The sequence below is a fragment of the Poecilia reticulata genome, chromosome 17, assembly GCF_904066995.2.
Source record: "Poecilia reticulata chromosome 17, P_reticulata-male-v2, whole genome shotgun sequence".
NCBI classification, from domain to species: Eukaryota; Metazoa; Chordata; class Actinopteri; order Cyprinodontiformes; family Poeciliidae; genus Poecilia; species Poecilia reticulata.
The window spans coordinates 18,191,259-18,217,515 of record NC_088846.1 but is presented as its reverse complement, the minus strand read 5'-3'; the positions used below and the strand labels follow the sequence as shown (position 1 = coordinate 18,217,515).

The window sequence follows — 26,257 nt, the reverse complement described above, 5'->3', positions numbered from 1 at the left end:
GCAGCTAGCGCACCTTGCTGCTGGAGCTAAAACAGACTGAGCTCACTTTCTTTACACTAAAAAAACCACCTATGGTGTAAGTATGAATTGCGATCAATTAACTATATCCCCCATAGACCTTCATTACAAGGAAATATGAAAGTAAAAGGTCCTATCTCCTGCCGTTTGCTCTTTATTATACATAAACAGAAAACACTTAGCATGTAAAATTAATGTGAAAATTATTCCCGGGGTAAACTATAAACACAAAAAGTTACCCCGCACATTTACCCTTTTTTCTCCTTCCCCTAGATCAGAGTGTAATTGCCAGTAATCAGGTCTGTTTGCTGCTGATAAAACCACTCTGAATGCGAGGAACCCTCTTTGTGTGATGACTCAATTATGCCAGAAGTGGCTCATCAAACCTGGCCCATCAGCTGCTTTAATAAATAAGGAGGAAAACTTGCTGCAGGCGCATTATAATTCCATTCATTCCATAATTAAATCCATTCCAGTTTTAACCCTTCGCTCAGTGCGCTTCTGGAAGAGGAAACAAAAACAAGACAGGAGCAAAAGAGGGGGTGGGGGGTGGGAGTTGCGAGTGCACACCAGACAGTGACCTTGTGCAGAGCACCCATCCGTTCCCTATAATTCAAAATGATACTGTTGAAGAAAGGTTAAGAGAAAAAGACTCAGAGAGAAAAGGGACGGGGAGAGTGGGGGGGATCAGTTAATACGCGGCTGCTGTTTTTTATGTATGCATTGTTTCCACACACACGGCCTTAGACAGTAATTATATTAAAAGAGTAATCTAATCATAACAGTTGGTTGGTTGGGAGTGCAGCTCTGACATTTTGAAATCTTATTTTGTGTAATCTCATTTGCCTCCATCATATCGCCTGTACCCCCTTATCTAAAGGAAATGTAAATAATGTAATTAATTTTGTGCTCTCCAGAATCTTACTTTGCTACTCTGGCATGCTTTATTGTTTTCAAGATGAGGTATCAGCACAGAGTTGTTTTTTTGTTTTTTTTTACTCCGTCACAATAATGTTTGTGTTAATTACACGAGAGCTTCCCAAGTGGACGGATAAGCTGGGAACTGAGGCAGGACACACACTCACACACACTCACGCAAACACTCAAGGTCAGTGATGAATATCCACGGCAGCTGGAGAGTATTAATAAAGCATAATATGAAAATAATAATAATAGCATCACTAACAACCAAAATGTGAGAGTAATGTCCAGATCGCCGAGCGCACGCGTTTGCTCTCTCTTACATCTCCAGCTCAGATCCAGGGTCCCCTGATAATGGTGCAAGGCAATGGTTATTCATGATTGCTGGACTGGGAAGGTCTCTCTCTTTTCTGCCTCCCCCACCCCACACCCCCCACAAACCCCAGCCCCTATATGCCCCCCTCCCACAATTGTAACCCATTCTCCTCCTCTGCAGTGGGAATGCTGGCAGATGGGGTTGGGGGGGGGGAAATGGGCTGGGCTCAAGGACAGTTAACAGCCAGATTAACACACGGAAAGTCTCGTAGACCCTCAGCATCAGGCTGCTTCAGTTTTTGTCCCCCCCAGAGAAATCGGGCCTCTGAGAAACATTACTTATGTTGGGGCGTGACTGTGTGCCTGTGTGCGTGTGTGTGTGTGTGTGTGTGTTTTGGGGGTTTAAATATGATTCAGCAGATGACGAACCAGCCAGAATAGTAGTAGGCTAAGTCTTAATTCATATGCAAATCTAACTGTGTGAATAACCCCCCTAGCGACCCCCTCCTCTCTCCCCCCCACCCCAATTTTGTTTTTCTGGGGAAATGCTCTGTGAGCTATAATTAAGAAGATGTGTGCTTTTTCTCTCTTTTTTTCCTTTTCTCTAAAGCTAACAGAAATAAATAATTCTATAATAAGATCTGTGAAGTGAAGAGGCTTAATGTACTCATTGTGTTCATCCTTGTTTTCCCTCTTGGATATTTTGTATTAATTAGAAGCAAGCAATTTGATCTCTGTCAAGCAATCAATTTGCATTCTCTTCCTTACTCCTTTGGAGATATGAAAGTGAACGTTTCCACACCGTGATACAACAGACGAATCCATAAAATCCTTCCAGATCTCGCACAGTTTTCCCTCTAAGAAAAAGTTTCAGCCAGTACCTCAAAAGTGTATATTCTTTTGTGTTTTCTGTCACAGATAATGAATTACACGATCACTTCCTGAGAGAAAACAAACTTGAAAACAGCAGCCGGGGTGAACAGTGTGGATCTGGCATCTTATCCTTCAGTGCACCCGGAAAACCGCAATCAAAGGTGAATGGTCTGTCGCAGAGCAAAGTTTTGTATGTAGTTTTGTTAGATGATGGAAAAAGACACAAGGATTATGTAACTGTTTGAATAGGTTTCAGTCTGTAAGTGGAGGAGAGTCAGTGCTCTTTCAACTGCACTGATCACAGTCTGAGATAGGTTTTTGCTTATCAGGAGAGTGTGGGAGGCTGGCAGATAATAAACTCTTTAATGTAGCTGAACTTACTTTTTTGACATAATGAAGGACTGTAGTTGCATTATTGTCTCAGATGAATTTTGATTTATTGTGAAAGAAATAGCTAACTAAAGTTAGTATGTAGGGATAAATCGAAAAAAGAAAAATCTGAAATTATCAATACTTTCTCAATTGGCAAGCCAAATTGTAGAAAATGATTTATTTTCCATTGCTAAATGTATCAAAATTAAGAACTTGAACTACTTTTGGACTACAAACACATCACACAGTTTGGATTCTCTTTTTTCTTTATATCAATTATATACATTTATTTTTTTTTTTTGCTTGATTCAAAACTGCTTCAGCAGGAAGATTTCTTTTTTGGGGGGCTATAGTCTTAAAACATATGTATTAAAATAGGTGAAAACATTGGAAATAGACTTAATTAATTTCACTATTCATACCAATTTTAAACAAAAATAATATGTAAAAGCAGAGTTAAGATCAACTCCATTGACGTGCTTGAAGTCAAGGCAGATAAGTAAATCCTGACATCCATAGGTTTTCTTACAGAGTCGGTTTAAGCTATTAAAAATGCACAATATCAAACAAAGACAGGCATAGTAAAAATGAAATAAGCCATTGGTATTGGAACAAGTTTCACTTTTTTGTATCAAACCATAGCCTGTCTTCTCCTGATGGGTGCTTATCCATACAGAGAGAGCTGTGCAAAACGTTGTGTGTAAACCTTTCATTAAGTGTGTAAACATAAATAAAAAAAAGAATTTACTTGTGTTTAAAAAAAAGGAAACAATACAACTGAAAATCTTCTGGATAAATAAATAAACAAATAAATAAATAATAGCAAGTTTTACATTTGTAAATAGTAAAGTTATGCTTTGTTCTATAATCACTTGTTTTTTGTATATTAATACAGGGGTCTGTGTAAAATATCATTCAAAGAAAGAGATAAAAAAAAGGTCCACAATAATCCAATGAGGATGTTTACCTACACTAATAACATCAGTTGGACTCGGACCGAATTACATCCGTGTTGAAATCACAGGTTGGGTGATGTAAAGAAAATATTTTGTATTTGGACCCAAAAAATTTATACAAAAATATTGAAGTGTGTCTGTTTGGGAAAGTGTTATAACCTAATGAGCTACACTCATTTTTACAGAAGGTAATCTATAGTGTTTTGGAGTTGTTTGTCTCAATAGGCTGCAGTAATCAAAAGTAATGAACCTATTATGAGCAGGACCTCTGAGGGCCCGGCGTGGCATTAAGAGTGTGGCACATAAAAGGTTTATTAAAGGAAATTAAGGTCCATCACTGCCACACCTGCTCCCCTATTATAAATGTATGACAGGTCAGTGCCTTCAATCACAACAGCAAACGAGAGAGAGGAGTCATGTTTCCCATTACCAGAGAAAAGTAACAGCATATCCTATGACTCACAGATTTCACTGGCCTGTGACCACCATACACCGCCACCATCCCGGAATAATTATGTTTAATAGGTTTTATTTGGGATCCACAAGCAACAGTCAGTGAGAGTAGATGGTTTTTAGCAACTATTTTTGTCTAAACACACACTATGAGGTCCTGTCTGTACCTAAATGTCATTATTTTGTGTCATTATGATTTTCTCACTCTTGCAGAACTTTTTTTCTCTTTTTTTTCCCAAATGCTGGTTTGTTTGTTTACATGTTACCAGTGTTTTAGAAGTTGTTTGTGGTAATGCGCACAAATATGGAATTTAAGGCTAAGTGGCCTTTGGGACTCCCAGTTTATCAGCTAAAACCCTCAAAAAGCAAAAAAAAAAAAAGGTTTTCTAATCTTATTTAAGAAATGTTTGCCTTTTAACTTGAAGCGAAATAAGCATTACAACATGACTTTGGTCCTAAAAGCTTAGAATTGGCTTCAGCTTCTGTGCCGATTTTAACATTTCTGTATGGATTAAATTTTTAAATGATATGACCTCGTCTTATTTATGGGATAATTCACACACTTTGAAGAGCACTTGGGCCAATCAACAAGTTTCTCATGGATGCCCGGAGTTTCAAACTAAACTATAGAGGTGACTGAGGTTTAATTTATTAATAATGCAATTGCTTTTTTTATATATATACACATCCATACTGTTCAGACCATATATTGATTTAAACATCAGATTAAAATTCTTTTATCATTGCCTTAAGTTAATTGTGAGAACCTCGATAGTTTTAAAAGTGCTGCTTTACTGATAATGTTATCCTCTCATTGTATTTTAATTATTTTATTCTGTATTTATTCCTGTATTTATTCCTATTTTTGTGTGAGTAAATTGTGAGACATTTTGTCATATTTAATTTGACACCAGAATTAGCAAATGAAGAAATAATTTGGAATATCATCTGCATATTTGATGATTTTCTTACAGATGGATACTGAAGGTGAGGAGCAAACCTTCAAAACATGCAACAGTAGCACAGGTGAGTTCAGGCCTTAGGCTTAAGGACTTACTAGCCCACACATATTGAAACACACACACACACACCACTTATGATCACAGGTTAGGGGTATCAGTTCAACAACCCAACTTTATAACTGTCAGTTTTATCTATTACCTTCGCAGTCTGAAGAGCACTGCACCGCCATTTCATTATTCAGAGGGGAATAACTTCATTAAATTCAAACATGGGCTTCAAATTAGTGAAAGAGTGTGTGCGTGTGCATGTGTATAGTGTGTTATTGAAAACCTCTAAACTGGATATGTCATCATGGAAGTCTGCAAAGCTTGCAAAGCCTTCCTCGAAAAAAAAAAAAAAACCTAATGAAAAGTGTTATTGTTGGTTGAGCTTCATGGGAGTGGCAGAGCAACTTGTGAATGAGATTTATACCGGGCCCCCTCGGGGGAAATAGGTTTAGCCTTTTAGATCATGTTGTCAATGCTGTCAAAGGATGAGGTACTTTCGCGTTTCCAGAGAGTGAGCAGGCTGAATGAGACGGGGTTTTTTTTTTCAGATCAATGAGGAGTCCACTCCTACACCCGTCTGCTGATTATGCTGATACAGTGGCGTTGTAAAATCTATGGTGAAAAGGCCAGCGTCATATCATCCCTAAGACATTATCTGCAGAACAAATATTTACTGGACATCGTAAAATTTCATTAGCAAGAGTCCAAAAGTTGTGAGTGGCCATGGAGCTTTGATGAAAAAAATATGTAGACAGATGCTACGCCATTGTGGTGGAAACATAAACACGACTTTACCTCTAATACTTCTTGCTCTTTGCTTCACAGGCCTGGTGGATTGGATCACTGAAAGCCACAGGTAAGGTTTTTACAATAAAAACATTTTTTATATTACTTTTTCACAGATCATAAGAATTTTTGTACCTTATACCATATATATAAAAGTTGAGCATTTTCACAGTTTAAAATGAGCATCCTGACTCCTCTCTTGCCTCTGCTGTCCTCCCCTTTTTTTTGTCCAGCCCATATGGGTCCGCGGCAAGGAAGAGGAGCGCCCAGGATGGGGTGCAGGGCGCCCCTGTCAATAAGCGAAAGTCCCTGCTGATGAAACCCCGCCACTACAGCCCCAGCGACGCATGTGAAGAGGAGAGCGAGGACCTGGCACCGCCACAGGACAAAGAAGAGCTGAGGAACATTGACACTCCAGCAGGTAAACAGATGTCCTGTTGTTTTGTCTGTTTTGATGAACAATTGACGCTGAATTTTAAAATCCCATCTGTTGCATTCATATTTCCCCTCCCTCTGCCATCAGCCAGCAGCCGCAGTCATTGTGCAGTGGAAGTGAAAGACTACACTGCTGGGCCCATATTAGTTGTGTCTCACGTCCACAAATTGAAGTTTTGACAGCTGATCTGCCATGATATTTTTGGCGTGGCTTTACCCCCTCTTGATGAGGCCAGATTTCAGACCCCTCATCTGTCCTTTTTTAACAGCTAAGCCAAACCCATTGATTCCATACAATAAAAACTGAATGGAGGCGTGCACCAGTTCACTTGATTTAAATTAAAACTTCCCTTTTCTTTGTTGTTATCACTTTATTTATTTTTTTATTTTGGCTTGTATTTTTTAACAGTTCAGACACACCACTTATACTCCCGTCCATTTCAAAAGAAGGCAACATTTTTTTTTTTCCGGATTAACTGAATTTTGTGCATTTTGGCAACAACGCTCATGGCGTACATGTGCATTCTCGCCCACTATAATCTGCACTGATTCGGTATATTTTTAACGATGTAACTAAGCAACAAACGTAATTGTCCCTTTCAAAAGCTTTTGTTAGGCCCTCTAACACAGTCTAATACATAATTAGGCATAATGTCTTCGGCTCATTATAGTACACATGTGTGTAGTTAAATGGACCTGGAGAGTAGCTCACCAAAATTGTGTGGATTTATTGGAAATGGAATTTATTTGTTTCCTGGGTTCATATTACATTACAGTGATTTAAGTAATTCACTGTTTATATTCAGGTTACTGCTGTTTATTTTCCCCTCATATAAACTTAATATTCAGTGGAGTTGGTTTAAAACACACTAAAAAAAATACCAAAAACTACAAAAGATAAATCTGAAATGTGTCAAAAACAACAACAACAAGAATATTGTTAAGCATATTCACGGCATATTTTGCTGTTATTGTCAGATTCGTGGGGCTATTTTCTGTGAAAAAAAAAAAAAAAAAAAAAATTGGAAAAGTGGACTGGAAGCTGTAAGAAATTTTTTTGTTGTTGTTTTTGCAGAGAGAAGCTGGTCATATCTGCATTTTAACAAAAAGGGAGGAAAAAATAAGCCTCTTGTTTTGTTGAGCCATGCTGCGTTCAGCTCCAGCCAACTGCAGCCCTGCTGCAGAGTGCTGGTAATGGCTATTCTGGAGTACAAACTGTTCACCTGTTCCAACACACAAACCAGCGGAGGGATCCAAGTTTTTTTCCTCCGTCTCTTCCCTTTTTTTTCCCACTACACTTCAATGTGTGTGTGTGCGTGTGTGTGTGTGTGTGTGTGTCTGACTGTATGCGGCTGTGTCAGGCCTGGGAGTCCATCTGGATGAAAAACAAAAACCCTTGCCTCATAAATGTAAATACGTGTTACTGACTTTAATTTTTCATTCAACAAGGTTTGCCTTTAGACATTCTTTTTTTTCTGTTCTTGCTCTCTGTAGAAAATATTGACCCACTGAAATGTTTGCCTGAGCCAGATAAGTAAAAGTCTCTCATACTCAACAAAGCCCCAAATCCTGCATTTTCACTGATAGGTAGTTTTGTTTTATGAGAGCCACATAATGCCTGTGATTTTAAAGCTCTTTTGGTCAGGATTAAGAGTTTTGGTTATTAAGTCTCAGCTTTTTGCTAATGCCTGTTTCTATATCGTTCTCTGCACCATGTGATCTGATTCTCGCAATCCATATCTATCAATCTTCTCAGTCCACTGAATCCCACTTTTAGTTTGGACTCTAATGTCCAGCTACTTATGTGGTTACACAGACCTCCAGCCTGCTGTAAGGAAAAAAAAAAAAACCTTCACAGTCTAAAGAGCTTTAATAACACATAAGTTTAAATGGTTTGGGGATCAGGAGAGATTTTGTTGAATCAATCCAGATGATAGCTTTCCTTTGTTAATCACTGACCATGACTTAACATGATCAGCAGTGTTAGTAAAGTGTTGTCTCCGATTCATTTTCAGGGATAACCCTAACCCTCTTTGTCTCTTTACCGGATCGGCATTTCCTAAAATCTTCTGGCCCTCTGTACATGTGACTGGGATTTATTCAAAATGATAAAGGATCTGTGGGTTAATGCAAATGAAATGATAAAGACCTCTTTGCAAAATAACCCACAGAAAACAGATTTATTTCTTTTTAATATGGCTGTAAAATTTAAGGATGTTGAGAAATATATCCAGAATTTAATAATATTCAGTAAAGTCACAAGATATGCTATATATGGCATCATGTCAGAGCAGAGGAATTTAACTACATGCTGATTTTTATACAAACAAAACCAATGGAAAAAAAAAAGTCTCATAACATCCATTCTGACATTTACTGGCATATAAAACAAAAATATAAATTAAATAGACTGCTGCCCAACACATATTCTACTCTATTATAATTTCAATATTATCACATAAAACATTTTGCTTACATTTGATTTTCAGTCATATTCACTCTTAGCAATAGGAAGACTTGTATTTTTTACATATTTCAGAATTTTGGAAGGTCCTTATTTTCAGTGTAAAAGTGCAGAGTGTCACCAGTTTTATGAACAATGGATGAGTATTCAAAGAAAAAAAAATAAATTAAACTAAACCAAATTAATCAATTCCTGAGCAGTTTAAGGTCATGTTTATTAAATTACAGATTTTATGGAAATTAGACCAGAGCTGCTGACAACATATTACTTTTTTTTACCAACACAAAAACTTGTTTCTGCCCTTTTTAAGCATTCATGTTAATTCATATTTTTAATTTCAACTTTTCCAAATTTCTAAATTTGTGTTTTAATTAATCCCCCACTTTTCCTCTGATTTTACTCCTAGAAACAGCACTTTTTTTTTTGCTCCTTAAATCAGATTTGACAGACGACATGTTGCTCCTCGGCTTGCACTTTGAAATGCAGATCATGAATTAGAATAAAAAAAAATTGTGTGTTCTGCCCATGTTCTGCAAATCCTCTCATAATCTTGTTCTAAATCTTTATTGAGTTGTTACCCCAAATGGAGGCAGCAACAAAGTGAAAAGCAATTGTTTTCCTTATGTCATAGGTTTTTGCGCTGAACTAGCAGATACATATGTTTTGAAAAATATGTCGGAATTGCTTGGAAATTGTGCAACCTTATGACTGTTGATCATCATTCCTCTGCAGCATGTATAAACATTATAAATCCCTGTTGATGTGTATAAAAACATGTTTCTCTCTGAATATTATTATTAGAGAAGTAAGAGAAAGCCTAAAACCTTTAAGGGATTTGCTAAAGATTACTAAAGAAATACAATTCTTATTATGCGAGAGGCAAAAACAGCGCAAGTTCACTATGCAGCATAGTAACGAATGTTGTCCTGTTGTTTCAGATGGAAATTTTAAAGCAGAGAATGGAGCAGCTGACAAAAGCAGCTGCCTGGATGCTGCGTCAAACTCCGTTTTGCTCAGATGGCCTGAAGTTACGTCTAACGGTTCACCCCGGTGCGAGCTGGACACCTCTGAGCATCTGATGACGGAGGAGGATGAGGAGTTCGCTAACAATGAAGAAGAGGACCAAAGTCAAGACAGGATGAGCGGCACCTCATCGCCGCAGAGTCCATATAGAGACATGAGGGAAGCTGAGTGGGAGCCCCTGTCTCTGTCTGCCAAAGACCACAGCTCAAACTGCAGCCCTTCTCGAGCCTCCGAAGACCTTCCAGGCAGAAACAGCCACATGAAGGAAGAGTCTGAACTGGGCAGTCCGCTAGGCAGAGCGAGCATTTTCCAAGCCGAAGCTTTAAGGTACAGGCTGCTCCCCGCTGAGGAGGACAGCGAGGGGGAGGCAGAGGCAGACCGGCTGCCCAGGCTCGACGGCTGGGCTCTGGGCCTCCACGACAGAGGCCTTGACATGAGCAGAGGAAGAGTGAACCTGAGCCTGCTGGAGCAGGCCATCGCCCTGCAGACGGAGCAGAGGCAGGTCCTACACCATGCCTACAGAGAAATGGATCGATTCCTGCTGGAGCAGATGACCAGCGAGAGAAGGCACCACAGGATGTTGGACATGGAGAGCAGGCTCAACTACCATGGAGGCAAAGGTATTAACACTAAGAAAATGATCTGGAACATTCTAATATTGTTCAAGAAGAAGAATAATAATAATAATAATAAAAAAAAGAAAAAGCAGAATCCTCTATCTAGCGTAAATCAGATAGATGACTTGTTATTTAGAAGATTGTGTGCGCCGAAAAAACATTTGAAAGGAATAAAAGAAGCATATGCAGGGGAGTAGCGGGGGAATCAGAGGATGGAAATCCTCTTAAGGACTAAAAACATTTTGGCAACAAGTGAGGTAATAAATAAACAGACTAAAATATAAAGAAGAACATTTTTTTTATATGGAATTGGTGCTACTCAGAATATTGGATTTTGATAGGAATCAACTGGATATTTAACCATGACCATAAGTCTTAAATCCTGCTAAAGTACCTCTCATGTTTCCCTCGGATTCTTCAAATGACTGCAGATAAATGTGTAATCCTGGATGTAATCTTTCGATGGATGGGCATTAAGAAGTGAATGCTCTGTGTTAAACTGTAGCCTTAACTAAAACGGCAGCTTAATAGATGCATGTAGTGCAAAACGGTTTTGCCAGTGCAAGATATTTCAATCTTTTGGTTTAAATGTTTTATACATGCCGAACATTGCAAAACCTTAATGTGTAGATTTAATTTTCTTTTTTGTTTTTTACGTTTGAAACAGAAACAATTCAGTTTTACTTCCTGTAAAAATCTGCTCTTTTCCTATGTCTGTAGACTCTCCCAGGATAGATAAAAAGGATATAAAGTGTCCAACCCCCGGCTGTGATGGCACCGGTCATGTGACGGGCCTGTACCCACATCACAGGAGTCTGTCTGGATGTCCTCACAAAGTCCGAGTTCCCCCCGAGAGTGAGTTACCGAAGCAACGTCGTTTAGTGGGATGATTTTTATTTAAGAAAAAAAAAAAAAAAACCCTCTGGTTTTACCATTTACAATCAGCCGCAGTAATTGAAAACCTCTTAGCAAAAGCAAAAAAGACACGAAAAGACTGCTTATACATTTAGTTCAGTTCAAAGATGAGCAACAAAAAAACTTTACACATAAACTTAAAGGATTTTCTTTCTTTTACTCATAATGTTTGAATATTGAATTCTCCTTTTTCCCCCCACATTGGCGATTGTTAAGTCATTTCAATATAACTCAACAAACATTGAACATTAAACGGTAATGTTACAAAAGGGAACAGAAAAAGTAATTAAGTTTTTCAAAAACGCACATGCTCTTAGACTGCAGGCTGTATTTGCAAATCAAAGGGCTTGCAGGCGCAAGAATTCAAAAATAAATAGACAACTCCAATAAACTAATTGGCGGATATGTACAGAGGAGAACTTTCTAAGGATACAGAGCGGACCTTTAACAACGCATTTGGTTTAAAGAATGTAATCTGTCTTATTTTCGCTCCTCTTTTTGCTAAGCCGTTTACATTTCTGCCACATAACAGCATTTTACTCAATAGGCAAACAGCTTTTTGCTTTTTCCTCCTCATTATGTCCCTGCAGGATCTTTCTTCTTGTTCTGTGAAACATCAGTTAATGCACAGAAATATATGATGTTACATGCAGCACAGTTTCTTTAAAAAGTATTAATAACTTAAATGTTTTAAAATCTTATCACATTTTTGTGTTTCAATTGGTTTTTATATGAAAGATGCAGTGCATATATAATCATAGCGGAAGAAAAATGGTTCATGGCTTTCCAAAAATGTTTACAAATAAAAATCTAAAAAGTGTAAAAGCCTGCACCGGCTGTGCTGCAGAAAAGCAATCCCACAGCATGATGTTACCACCATGTTTAAGAAATAGTGGGGTGGCAGCATCATGCTGTGGGATTGCTTTTCCACCACAGAGGCAGGGAACCTGATCAGTGCTGATGGGAACAGGGGTCGGGGGGCTGGGGGATTAACATGGTGCCTGTCAGAACCAGTTAGACGATACAAAATTCTTGAGACTCGAAGCATACAGCCTGAACTCCAACGGAATGGTAAAGATCAAAGTTGGAGCATTAAAGTGGCCCAGTCAAAGTTCAAATCTAAATCTAGTTGAGAATTTGAGGGAAAATTGAAAACGGATGTTTTCAGATCTGTACAATCTGACTGAACATGGGCTATAATGCGAAGAAGAATGGGTCAAATGATCTGTCTGCTGATGTGCAAATGAAGTACAATAATAGGACAAAAGACTTAGAATGAAATACGCTTCTATAAGTTTGTTTATTATTTGTACACACATTTTTAAAGAAATTGAAAACTATAATTTTCCTTTCGCTTCAGTGTCACCATCCGCTTTACATTGGTTTATTACCTACAATCATTTAAAATATATTGAAGCTTTCTGTACTGTATTTGCACTGACTGTAATCTTAGAACATAACTTTTCCTTGCATGTTCAATTCTCATGCCGTCCGTCTGTTTGTTTTTGTCTACGCAGTCCTGGCAATGCATGAAAACGTCCTCAAGTGCCCTACACCTGGGTGCACAGGAAGGGGCCATGTCAACAGCAACCGTAGCACCCACCGGAGGTACAACCACAGACAGGAGCCATTAGAAAGCCTGCACCCTGTTTGGTGATGAGTTGCAGAGCTCACCTAATGTGTTTAATCCTCTCTCCCCGACCAGTCTCTCAGGCTGCCCCATTGCCGCCGCAGTGAAAGTCTCCAAACCTCAAGACGAGAGCCTGAAGTGCAGACAAACGCCTGACCGCTCGCCGAGGTATGGCGCCAGATCATGCTTTTGGACTTTCACTGCGCTCAGTGTGAACACGTGCGGACAAACAATGGCATTTCAGCTCAGTGGTGGACTCAGTTCTTTACACACAGCTGAGATCATCTGAAAAAAAACTGATAAAGACTATCGTTATTGAGGAAAAGTGGAATATGTTCATTCCCTGATCCCAGCTGAACACACAGCCTAAATCTGAGCTTTCCAAGCAAACATAAGTGACGCTTGCTGCTCCTGTGAGTTCCTCTCTATTAGGAATGATAAAAGAGCAGAACTCTTTGTTCCCTGTGGATATATCATGGGCAGGATGCCCATTCCTTCTATATTAATTAGTCTGGCAACCTGACTGTGGATCTTCAACACACATTGGATTCCAGGCTCCATTTGTACAAAAGCACTGGCATCCCTCAATGAATAAACACAATGTCTACAGTCTTACTGCTTTTTTATTAACTTTTCAGCCACCTTTGTTTGTAAATTCTTCTATACAATAAGGCACACTCTTCTGTTCTCCTACTTTTAGGGCAATCAGCTTAATAAAGAAGTTTGAAATGAACCAACTGAACTACAGGCTATCTCATCCAGTAGCAGCCTTGCAAACCAGCCTCACAAAAGAAATGGACAAGTACAGCCGAATTCGCTTCGATTACGCCAGCTTTGACGCACAGGTCTTCGGCAAACAGCCACTGCTCGGGACCAACCAAGACCAGGAAATGTTGCAATACCCCGACTGTAAGTTTCAAACTTTTTGGGAATGAAAATTCAGCTGTATTTATTACAAAGATTTCTTTGAAATATTTCTAGGGATTTTGATGTTTGAGTTTAACACCTTGTGCCTTAGCAGCTAAATGGCCGGATTGTTTGTCTTTTAGCACCTCAGCAGTATTCTGGCATACTCGGAGCTTCGGGTGGCTGCGTGCCCATCTCTGGTCAACACAGTCCTCCGAGTCAATTCAAAAAAGAAGACAGTCTCCAGGCCACTGCAGCGACAGCCGCCATTCTTAACCTTTCCACTCGCTACCGGAAGAGCATGGAAACCATCAGCGGCCAGGCCTTGGCAACCTCAACCAAGGTAATAAAATTAGGCCATTGGAAAGATCTTTGTTGTTGTTCTCTAAAAGCAGTTCTATGATTTGTGAGTGAAATGAAAGGGAAACAAAAGAGACTTTGGTGCAAAGAGTTCAAGAGTGACACCAAGTAGAAAAATATGTTTTTTGTTTTATTTTTTACCTCCTTATTTACCTGCCATTTTGCGCTTGAATCTTTTGTAGGAGGAAAAGGCATTGTGCTAGGGAGCAGTATGAGCTCTTCAAAATATAACAAATAATAATAAAAAAAAAATTGTTAGTTTCACAAAGCAAGTTTTTGTTATTGCTTACGTCCAGTTAAAGTGGATTAGGCAGACAACATAGTGGTGCACTGTGTAAAAAAATTATGAAAATATGAATACACAATGCAGCCAATGTTAAAGTTGGGATCTTATTCAAGTAACATAATAAATGCGACACAGAAGGCCGCTTTACAGTTTTACATAAGGGATTTAGTCTGAATTCATTCATCTTTAGTTTGCAAACTAAAATACAGTCTGGTTAAATGTGAGATTAATTATTCTAACCAGATGTGACTGTTTGCAAAATAATAATAATAATAAAACATAATATATAGTTACATTTTTTGTTTTGCTCTTGATTGTGGAAGGAAGGTCTTTACCAGGCCGTCATTCATGCAAGAACCGCCAATGCATCATGTCTGAAGAAAAAATCAAATCTGCCGGCTTTTCCCGTTTAGACTGCTCGTCTCTTTCTCTCTCTCTTTTTTCTTGCTTTTTGGTGAAACATGTGGCATTGTATTTTGTTTTGACATCAGCTGGCATGTAAAACCCTTGAACTGATGTCTGAAGATGCATCTTGCCCAGTGCAGATGGCAGAGGATATTTTGCTTAGTTATATGATCCAGCATAGGCTGTGTGTCTACACCAGATCGTCTTTAGAAGCCTTCAAACGGATTAAGCCAATTAGCAAAAGGAGTTAACATATCAAAAGTTTAATTCACACCAAATCCAAACTCTTTGCAGGAAAATGTGTGCAGATCAAAATGTCTTCTGCTTGCGATGAATGCCCAACATGGCATTGTGCTCAGCAACTTCCCAACTCACGTCATGATTAATATTGATCACATTCTGTGGGTTACATACGTGCACTGTGTACTGTAGATGATTCAAGGTTTCCACACCTACACAGCACAGATCCTTGTCTCCCAGCTTGTTGAGCTGAGAATGTGGCCCTGTACCAGGTACCAGCCCACTGAATGAATAAAACAGTGTTAGCAAGTTAATCATCTGTTCTCGTTTACAGCTTAGTTGTCTTGGACAGACACACAAAATGAAGAACAGCTTTCGCGTCTGAAAAAGAGGGGGCCATATTTAGAGTGTTATATGTCGCTGGATGCTTTAACTTATATGCATATGTAAATATGTTACACTTTGAAATATACCAGAAAGAAATCTATCCAGACGCTTTAAAAAAAAAAGCACAAAAAACAAGGAAAAAAGTGTGAAACTGCTGTTATGTTTCAATGAAACAAAAGAGAGAGAAAAGCAAATGTTTTTGCTTTAGATTTCTGCTAACATTAAATCACAATAAATCAATAAAAGTTCTTTAATTTCACACTGATGCCATTTTCAGTGCAGGATAATTAAACTGGACAGTCACATTTACGAAAATTACTCTTAATTAATCAAACTACCACTATTAATTGACCCTGTAATCATAGATAGGGTTTAATGAAACATATGGATTGAGTAATTGGTTTCATTTATGGAAAAAAAGGATTTTAGCCTCTAATGAGGTCCAACTTTTAATACCTTAAAACAGCCATAAGTCATCATGTCAGTACATTTCAGTACTGAAAAAGCAAATGCACAAATGACAAACACATCTGTCAGCAGGGGAAACTTATGCCACATTAAGCTTTTTAATTTTTGCTTTAATAATGATGACCTAAAACCAACAACCCAACCCCCCACCTAAAACACACACACACACGCGCACACCCTGACTCCCAGCTGCCATCTTGGTTGTGTGTCCTAGAAAACAGATGATACAGCTGTCACAAAAAAAAAAAAAACTACACACCAGTGATTTTTTTTTTTGTGTTCAGCAGAATTAATGCTGGCTTAGTTTGGTATTTTGTCTGGTGTGAGATAACTGCTGTATGAATTATTTAAATACGTTGTTTGCTCTGCGTTTTTAAGTCATTTTATTCGTGTTTACAGAGAAAGAGGTGAAAGTTTTTACAGCATGACTGCTGGCTTATCGTAATTAGAAAATACCTTTCATTTTTCTTTTATCCCCCCTACATTTTATTATTCGCAGCACGAAAATAATTATTTTTTTTATAACATGTTGTTACATGTGTCAACTGGATTCTGTAACAGTTTTTTGTTTTTTATTTTTTTTGTTCTTTAGGATATGCTAATTGAGGTGGATGAAAATGGGACATTGGACCTAAGCATGAAGAAGTGCAAAGAGAATGGAAAAGCCCGGGCCAAAACACCTTCGGACGAACAGCTGCCGCCTCCCGAGTCTGCCCTGGCAAAAGGCGGAAGTTTGCTCATCGGCCCCGCCTTCTACCAGCCGCTGTGTGACAGAGAAACCTGGGAGAACTCCATCCCTGTCAACTTCAGCAAAGCACATGTTTTACAGGACAAAGAGGTAAAAAGCTGCTTGTGACGCAAAAACACAAATGAAACTGCTGAGGATGGAAGGGGGAAAATATGACAGAAAGGGATTGTAGCGTGTAGACAAACATTAGTTTCAGCTATATAGTAATTCATTTTTAATCAAAATTTATCCGTACCTGTTTTTAGTTTTTTTTTTTATATATAATTTTTTTTGCTGTAGATTTTTAAAAATGCAAGAAATTTCCATTGAAAGCAAATGAAGACAGGAAAAACACTGACAAACAACCAAAGTGTTACTACTTGACTTATTTCAAAAAAAGTAAAAGGAATCTAACTTTTAAACATCTTTGCTTCAAATTCTCTAAACTTTGCCAAACTGTCTAACATTTCTCAGAGTTTTAGAAATATATTATCAAATAAAGTGAGATTTGACTTATTGTTTTAGATTCATCTTTTAGGTAAAATATAATATCTAAAACATCAGTTATATGTAAGTATAAGCAGCAGTACATGACTTTATTTCCAAATTACATATTATATTTCATAGAATAAAAAGCCAACAATTTAAGGAGCTGAAATAACAAACACATTACAGTTTTGCATGTAGTCAGATGAGTTAAGAACAGTAAGACGTAAGGTATTCATTTATTTGTTCACCAGTTAGTCTAAACATTAAAATTTTTTATGGTTCAAATGCATTAAAATATTATTTTTTTCCTAATGTACAAAGTGCAAACAAACATTCTAATGACTTTTTAAGTAAATTAGTATAAAGTTTTTGTAATACAGTTCATTCAAAATTCATACTAAGTGGTTAAAAACATTCAGTTTTATTTTTCAATTTGGTTAGTTAATTTAGTTAAACATTTTATGGATTTCTTAGAAATGTGTGAAATTTGATAAACAACCAAACCTTTACCAGAGTCATTTCTGAATATGAAACATAAAAATATGTCTGTCTACACATTTGTTTTGTATGGTCTGGACTTATGCTATATTTTGAAAGACTTTCAAATACATAGTTTTTGAACTGCTTCACTTGTCCTTTAGTGAGATCTTTAAATGCAAAGCATATTTACCTTTGCGCAACATTTAAGTAAATATGCGGAGTGGTAAATAGTAAAATTTTAATTTAAAGTTAAATATAATACTTTTACAAATTAGGAAACATACTTTGTTAATTTATGAATTACATTTAAACTTTAGTGATGTGGTAATACCTTAATCGATGCTTTTTAAATAATTTTATAAGGTAATAAAATGTGTTAAAAGCAAAAATGGTGAAATGAGGAATGTTTGAACATATTCGCACCAAATAAATAATCAAAACATTTTAAGATTTAGTCTCAACTGAAAGGCATAAATATGTGTATTTTTTAAGATGGCACACCGTTTTGCTAAAACAGAAATTAAGTCACCATTCTCTTTAATTTTAGTGACATAATCTGGTTTCTTATTGACACATAGAGCCTTAAAAATACTTACAGTGACATTTTTAAAGACATAGCAACAGCATGTCTGAAAATATACCAAATCAGTGCTTCTGTGCTCCACATTGTTGTGCAAGGGACTCTGAATGAACCATAATATGGCTTCTTATGTTTCAAAGACGGAACTTATTTATTGTAGATACACGTTGCCGGATTTAAATACAAACACCAGTACGCCATGGCTTTGCATCATAAACACTTTGTGGATTACTTTAAATGGATGTATGGTTTACATCCCGAGTGTCCTCGGGCCTAATCTCTTTTTGCTGCACTCTGACCTTTAGCAAATGTTTTAAGAGTATTACAAAGGGATTTTCTTAATTATTGACTTTTAGGTCAGTGAAGAGAGAGTTTCTAGCCATGTTGTTGTTTTGTTTTTCTCTTCAGGAGGATTACGATCAGGTGTCCTTGGAGGACCAGCACTATCCAGGGGACGGCAGTATGTTAAGCCCCAAAGCCAAGCTGCTGCTACGGGATTCAAAGAAGGAGCTTTTGAGGTAGACTATACAGGGTTAAATGCTGAAACATCTTGCAGCATCTTTATTCAGTCAGATATGTGTAAGCTGATCCTCCCTTTTTAGTCGGCAGATGGTCAGTATTAATGATTAAAAAAAAAAAAAAAAAAAGTGTAACTCCGAACCCAAGAGCAGATTGATTTAAGTGGGTCAAATGAAACTCCCTGTGTCACATTTGACTGTAACTGATATGTCTGCAGGTTCATGTGGAGAAGAATTGTGTCTGTTTAAAAGTGAGTTTTCTCCCTGTAAAAGCTTCGCACAACTCTTGACTCTTGTAGTTAGAGTGCATGCTCTACTCTACTGGGTCTTCCCTCCAGAAAAAGTAGGACCCTTTAGTTTTTGCACAGCACAGCTTCCCCTGAGATCTCCCAAACGGCGCTCAGAGACATTACCACACCGAATCCTAAGCACTGTGATCACAAACACTTACTAAACTTCTCGCTCTACTAACTCTTGTTTCTTTTTAACGTCAACGAGAGGGCTCTCGGTGTCAAATAAAAGATTTCAGTCGCAGCTTGGCAAAGTCTGTGGGAAGTGGAGTAATCTGTGTATTAAATGCTTTGTGTTCCCTGTGCAGCTGTCCGACCCCAGGCTGTGATGGCAGCGGCCATGTGACAGGGAATTATGCATCACATCGGAGGTAGCGCAATTAATTACAGTCTCATTAGCAGCAGCTCAAAGTTATGCAGCCAAGGCAAACAGTGCTTATTGTTCAAACTTGTCACAAACTGCAGCTTTCACACTTCACAATATTAAATGGCGGTTTGATGAAAAGGTTTTCTTTTCCCGAGGAGGAAGTTGCGCTTTCAAATAATATTGTATTATTTATGCATTGTGATGATTTAATCCAACAGTGATCAAAGCATGAATTAAAGTGACTCTTAGCTCTTTATCCTCTCCAGTGTGTCTGGATGTCCCCTGGCTGACAAAACTCTCAAATCACTGATGGCAGCCAACTCTCAGGAACTAAAGTATGTGCTTTAAAAACTGGTATATATTTTTTGTTTGTTTCTTAAAGCCTTTTTCACATAAAACTAGGCAGCTTGTTCTTGCTTCCATTGAATTCTCCTCTGCTTTCCCCCCATATCCGATCTGTTTATTTTCATTCCCATTACACACTGTGCAAAATTTCCATGTCCTCACCATGAACTCGTTTAGCTATTTGTGCTGCTTTCCTGCATATTACCATTGATCCACTTTATGCTGTAAAAAGCACCTGGTGTCTGTGTCTCTCAACCTGCAGGTGCCCAACACCTGGCTGTGATGGATCTGGACATGTGACTGGGAACTATGCTTCGCACAGAAGGTAGAGAGAGAGAGAGAAAGATGGGAAAAAAAGGCACCATCACCACTGAGCATGAAATATATTTGTCAGAATCATGGCATTCAAGCAGATGGTGAAAGTCTCACTTTAAACAGCAAACATGCTGCACTTTTTGAATTCTTGTTTTAAAAAAACTTAGCTTCTATCTAATCTATCTATCTATCTATCTATCTATCTATCTATCTATCTATCTATCTATCTATCTATCTATCTATCTATCTATCTATCTATCTATCTATCTATCTATCTATCTATCTATCTATCTATCTATCTATCTATCTATCTATCTATCTATCTATCTATCTATCTATCTATCTATCTATCTATCTATCTATCTATCTATCTATCTATCTATCTATCTATCTATCTATCTATCTATCTATCTATCTATCTATCTATCTATCTATCTATCTATCTATCTATCTATCTATCTATCTATCTAATCTATCTGTCTGTCTAAATTGTAGGCATTCTGTCCCTTTTTAGCCTTTAATGGAACTTCTCAGTAGGTTTGTGTTATTTCACCTTCTCCAAATGTTTTCAGCTTGTCAGGTTGTCCACGTGCCAGAAAAGGAGGTTTGAAGCTCACACCAAACAAGGATGACAAAGATGAGCAGGAGCTTAAGTAAGATATTTTTTTTAACTGCCCTCATTCCGCCGTTATGTTGGTGTAAAAATAAAACAAGGCAACAAACCAAAACTGGCATCATGCTTTCGTGCGTTATATACCTGGAGGCCGTGTAGTTAAACAAAGAAAATAATACTTCTGTTGTCCACAACATTAGTGAATTATTTTGTGGAGGGGATTAGCAGTGTGTTTTTTGTAGGATTTTATTTTCCCTAGGGTTTTGTGCTGGTCCTATTTTCTGAATGGGATATCTGGCTTATCACTTTTCGCCAAGTGCTTTCTTTATAATTATATTACATTAAGAAAATGTCGAACTGATGATGGCACGGCACTCATTTGCTCTAATCACTGTTGTCTGTGAAAGTGTTATTGGAAAAAAAAAAAGTAAGAATAATGTAATTGATTTGGAGTTTAAATCCAAAGTCAGATATATGAGCCCTTGTTTACTTCTACATCTGGACCCTGATTTTTTCTTTTTAATTACTAATGCAAGGCCATGAGCTTAGGAATTATGGCGGAGTAGATCTCATACACATTAAGAGAGAAACGGGGGATGGTAACAAATGTCCCTAGATTATTGTAAATAGTGAGCCATATGGCATGCCTCCATTGTCTGGGTGCCTTGCATCAAGCTACCTACCTGTGGTGGATGTAAGTAATGGGGACTGATGTTGTTTTGTCCTATAAGTGAGGCCATGCTGTGTAGTAGCAAAATGCTGAAACAGGCTTTTTGCAGGCAGCACTCCACAGTGTGTGTGCCATTTGGATCATCTCAGGCGACCTTTCACCTTTATCAATAAGGGAATGGGTTAGCCACCTCCAAATTACATTCTTTCGCATGAGGGGGGGAACATGACAATTATCTGTAATTCATGTCACTCCATTACTGACCTGCAGAAAACAGGCCTGGAAATGCAACTGACAAACTCTTAATGACATTCAGCATGAGTTGTGCTGATGGTTTTTTTTTTGCCCCCCCCCCAGACACAAATATTGCTCACCTACAAAATGCATGCACTAACCCGAGCAGAGCGCTAATTCCAATCCAAGTTTTAGTGGATTAATAACTTACAGCTAATGTGATTATTTGAGTCTGTGGAGTTTTTTGACTTTGTTTTTAATCAGCATTTGGATGGATTAATCAAGGTAATGGTTAAAAAATCTTCCGGTCTAGTTATTGAAAGTGATTTTTTTTTCAATACTCTTTTTTTTTTTTTGTAGTTTAACAATAAAGCTGTTTTGTACCGCAAGAAAATAATAGCATATAACTGTTGATAAATGCAAGCCTGTTAGATTTTTTGGGCAGTGTGTGCAGCATTTCAGCATACGCATCTCTTGACCTGTAGGTGTCCTGTGATTGGATGTGACGGGCAGGGCCATATATCGGGGAAATACACATCCCACCGCAGTGCAGGCAGTTGTCCGCTAGCTGCTAAAAGGCAGAAAGAGTCGTCCATCAATGGCCTGCCCTTTGCTTGGAAGGCTAACAAGCAAGAACTGCCCCATTGTCCCTTGCCTGGCTGCAACGGCCTCGGACACGCCAATAATGTATTTGCCACTCACCGAAGGTAAGGTCACTTGCTTATCATTTCCTCTCTCAGCATTACTGCTGGCTGTAATGTTGCATCTTTACTGTATATTGCCACATTCACTGGTTGTGCACTGATCCAAATTTTCTGACCAATTTCCCATCTCCGATTTTTATAAAGAATTTCTGATTTCTATTTATCATCTATAATTTATAGGCTTTTTCTAGCCTTGCTGCATGGCCATTACTTGATCATTTTAGCAGCATTTACACAGTCTTACGAAAACAACAGTCTTCACAATCTAGAGTGTTGATATTTAACCCTAAAGATCCATTCACGCTCCCTTTATGTGTGGAAATAGGTAACCCTGTTTCCAACTTTGCGAAGCATCACAGCCCACAGTGGAAGCCATCTTGATAATGTGCAGTCTCAGAAAGAGACATTAAAAGAAAGACTGCAGTAAACAGAGGTGCAGCATGATTATGGGGAAGCTCCACCATTTCTTTCACGGTCTTCTTGGACTGAACGATGAATCTGGACTGAATACTCCGTCTGTATTCGTCAGCACAAATGGGCCTTTATTCCACGTTTTCCCAAGGGCTGCCTGCATCTCCAAATCCAAGATGTTATAAGACAGATGCAAAAAAGTTTAAAAGGGTAAAACAAAACAAAAAAAACAAAAAAAAACAACTTTGCTGTACTTAATTAAGTCATCCAGTTATCTGCTTGAAAATCTTCCGTCATCATTGCAAAAGCAATGTTTGCAATATAGTAATTACAGAAGACTGCTTGGCTTCAACATGACACAAACATTCGTGTTCAATTTTAGTGAATGAGATTTTGAAGAAGACAGAAAATAGTGGGAGATTGTAATGATGTGATAAAGAAAGAATATAAAAGATTTTAGTTAATTGTAATCAATACATCTCTTGTCATACAACTTTAAAATGGTAGAGTCTGTCCTTGTATAGCATTTCATCTAGTCCAGAAGACTCCAAAGAACTTAACTGAGTCACAGATGTAACTGTACTTGTTACATCTGCATTCTTGCAGTGAGATTCTTTCTAAAAAATAAAAAATAAAAAAATACAGTGATAATGAAAGTAGCTAATGTTAATAGTTGCTTACTCAATAGAAGTATGGACACCATGGATGGCTGCTGCTAGCACAACATGACAGTGCTTACATTTGGCCTTCTCACCAATCGGAAAAAAAGATTGGATTTTTACATTTCTGATTGGCCGGTCCTCAGTTAGAACTGATCGAGCTGAAACAATAATTTCTCTTTGCATCCCTATCCTTTACAGGTCTATGTAGATCCGATGGTGTCCTACCAACTTAAACTGTTATTTGTGCTTAACTAGCTTGTCAGGGTGTCCGCTGAATGCACAGAGCATCAAGAAAAAGCACTCAGAGGAGGAGATGATGACTATCAAACTGAAAACCAGCAGCGGTGAGTTAATTCAAAATTGAATGTTATTGTTTAGATTTAAAAAAAACAACAACAACTTTTAATTATAATACCTGGGGGTCTGTCTAATCCAGGCTTTGAAAACAAAGAGGACATTCACCATCTGGATCATGAAATCAAGGAGTTGAACAACTCAAATATGAAAATTGAAGAAGACATGATGCACCTCCAAACACAGGTAAGTATTTACTCCCACAGCTTGTGTGCAGAAGCATCAGTTCAGGGTGATTGCTGCAGCTCGCTTAATCTGATGAGCCTCTCCTCGGTTTTGAACCCGAAAGCAGATCTCGTCGATGGAATGTAACCTGAAGACAATTGAGGAGGAAAACAAGATGATCGAACAGCACAATAACAGCCTTCTGAAGGAGCTCGCTCGCCTCAGCCAAGCTCTCATTAACAGCCTGACAGACATTCAGCTGCCTCAAATGGTACAGTAAGCTTTGACCACACACACTGCATCTGTCGAACCCTGTCAGTGAGAACTAGTTTCCTTCAGATTGTCATTTTCTGCTGCACTGTTTCCACTAATGGTCAAACTTGTTTTTGTTGCAGGGACCCATCAGTGAGCATAATTTTGAAGCCTATGTGAACACATTAACTGATATGTACAACAACTCGGAGCATGAATACTCCCCGGAGTGCAAGGCCCTCTTGGATAATATCAAACAGGCTATTAAGGGCATCCATGTTTAAGCTGCAGAGCTACCAAGAGGTTCCTTTGACTTGGGATAATGGCACTAGATAGCTCTATTTCACTGAAGAGTGCTGGCTCGGCTGCATGTATAAGACAAGGCTTTTGGAAATGTGTTCGGCATTTCCCCGGTAAACACGCTGCACTGAGAAAATTACCAGCCAGATTTGTAATGCTTTTACCGTTTCTGCATTTATCCTGGTGAGATTTTTTTTTATTATTATTATGATTATTTTATTTTTATCCCCTCTTGCACTTAATTATTTTGTATGATTTGCTTGATTTTAATCTGTATGTGTTTATGTCATTCTTATATTATTGGTATTTATTACTATATTTGTTCCTCAGTGTATTTATTTCCTCAGATTTTATTTATTTCTTGAACTGTAAATGCTTAATATTTGAGAAATCTGTTGGTTTTTCTGCACATTGTAAATTACACAAAAGCACATTCCAGTTTTTAATGGCAAACTTTCGCCATCTAGTGTCGAAAAAGCTAGTCTATTATTACTCTTCTTATTAGTTCATGAGTTTAACTTCCCTTCAAAGAAAAAAACAAAACAAAACAAAAAAAAAATAAAAAAAATACCAAAACTAAGTATCATCGGTTTTAGGCATTGCTTTCACTTTTGTTATTGGGAACTGAATGTATTAGACAAAGTGAGATTAAAAAAAAATATATGATAATAATAAAACAAAATGCAATGCAAGAGTACTGTACCTTTTTATACTCAAGGCGGGGTGAGAATGCAGCATCATTTAGGGAAGCGAATGTGAGTTTATGCCCAAACGGAGCGCATCTAAAAGAAAAAAAAAAAAATCAAAAATTCACTTTGTCATGTTTTTTTTGTTTTTTTTACAGAAATATAGATATTAAACTGCCTTCTGTGCACACACGCTGAAGTGTGCATATAGTATGTGCCTAAATGTATATGAATCCATGAAAATATACAAGTACTATGTTTTGTGGTAGGACAGTATTACGTGGATGGTGTCTAATTTATTCTACAGTACAATTATTTTCATAGGCGGACGAGTTCCTGATGACTGTTTGAAAACTGGTGTTTCAGTAGCTGTAATCTCTGAGTCAGGTTCTTAAAGTATGACTGAGACTGAAATTGTTTTATTGTTTCCTTCTTCTTTGGCTTTTGTTTTACTCTTTTCTCCTCACAGGTCTTAGCATTTAAATATCCTATTGGCACATTTTAATAACTATTTTAAAACCGTGTCAAAAAAAACAAAACAACAAAACTGGCAATTTGGTTTAAATCAATCATCACAGAAAAACAGTCGTTAAAGGCTGATCAGTTGTTATTTTGAGCAGCACTTTTGTACCAATATATTTATGTCTCCATTAGATCAACAAATAGAAGAAAAGGGAACATTGTATTTACTTTACACCTCCAAATATTTTTAGTCTCTCAGTTTGAAATTAATCCAAGAGTTGGGAATGCATATTAATTTAAGCAATATGTATTTAATTTTTAGTCCAATGTAGCCTTGACGGTTTTAAAAGCAAACATTGTAATAGCAAAGGAGCCAAATTGCAGAAAATTGAAACCATATTTTATCCAAACACAATAATTTAAATCTTTAAAAAACCCAATTATGTTCTTAATCCTTTATACGTTTTTTTTTTGTTTTGTTTTTTACTATTATTATTCCTAAACCACACGTTGTTTGCTCAGGAAGTTTTGTGAATAATATTTATTTATTTTTTCTTCTCCCTGTTAGTATTTGATGTTTTGTAATGTGAAAATGCTCTTTTTGTGGAACGATATTAGTATGAAATTGTACTGTATTTTATTTTTTTTTCTTTTACATTAAAATGTAATCTTTTTTTTCAGTTGGGGTAGTTTGTAAAATGGAAACTTCCTATTACTTTTACTATTTCATAATAAACAGATATGCGCTGTGTTGTACAGTTTGTGTATGGTAGAAATAAACTTTTCAAACGGT

At 37.5% G+C, this 26,257-nt stretch overlaps 1 protein-coding gene across 8 annotated transcripts in view; it reads left to right on the top strand.

The window, feature by feature from the left end:
* st18 (ST18 C2H2C-type zinc finger transcription factor) overlaps positions 1 to 26,257 on the top strand; it is a 48,405-nt gene extending 22,148 nt beyond the window's left edge. For 4 of the 8 annotated variants that reach the window (XM_008434254.3, XM_008434252.3, XM_017310126.2 and 1 more), the window contains 21 exons: positions 2,173 to 2,288; positions 4,883 to 4,934; positions 5,744 to 5,774; positions 5,938 to 6,125; positions 9,542 to 10,246; positions 10,964 to 11,098; positions 12,676 to 12,766; positions 12,864 to 12,956; positions 13,489 to 13,697; positions 13,838 to 14,037; positions 16,433 to 16,678; positions 18,525 to 18,634; positions 19,233 to 19,295; positions 19,558 to 19,626; positions 19,899 to 19,961; positions 20,524 to 20,604; positions 21,954 to 22,175; positions 23,501 to 23,589; positions 23,682 to 23,785; positions 23,889 to 24,035; positions 24,160 to 26,257. In XM_008434254.3, coding sequence (XP_008432476.2) covers positions 2,173 to 2,288; positions 4,883 to 4,934; positions 5,744 to 5,774; positions 5,938 to 6,125; positions 9,542 to 10,246; positions 10,964 to 11,098; positions 12,676 to 12,766; positions 12,864 to 12,956; positions 13,489 to 13,697; positions 13,838 to 14,037; positions 16,433 to 16,678; positions 18,525 to 18,634; positions 19,233 to 19,295; positions 19,558 to 19,626; positions 19,899 to 19,961; positions 20,524 to 20,604; positions 21,954 to 22,175; positions 23,501 to 23,589; positions 23,682 to 23,785; positions 23,889 to 24,035; positions 24,160 to 24,300 — 3,155 coding nt within the window. In that variant the 3' untranslated portion in view covers positions 24,301 to 26,257. Of the gene's footprint in view, positions 1 to 2,172; positions 2,289 to 4,882; positions 4,935 to 5,340; positions 5,632 to 5,743; positions 5,775 to 5,937; positions 6,126 to 9,541; positions 10,247 to 10,953; positions 11,099 to 12,675; positions 12,767 to 12,863; positions 12,957 to 13,488; positions 13,698 to 13,837; positions 14,038 to 16,432; positions 16,679 to 18,524; positions 18,635 to 19,232; positions 19,296 to 19,557; positions 19,627 to 19,898; positions 19,962 to 20,523; positions 20,605 to 21,953; positions 22,176 to 23,500; positions 23,590 to 23,681; positions 23,786 to 23,888; positions 24,036 to 24,159 lie in introns of those variants that run through there. The other 4 variants (XM_008434253.3, XM_008434256.3, XM_081598641.1 and 1 more) reach the window with 4 other exon arrangements.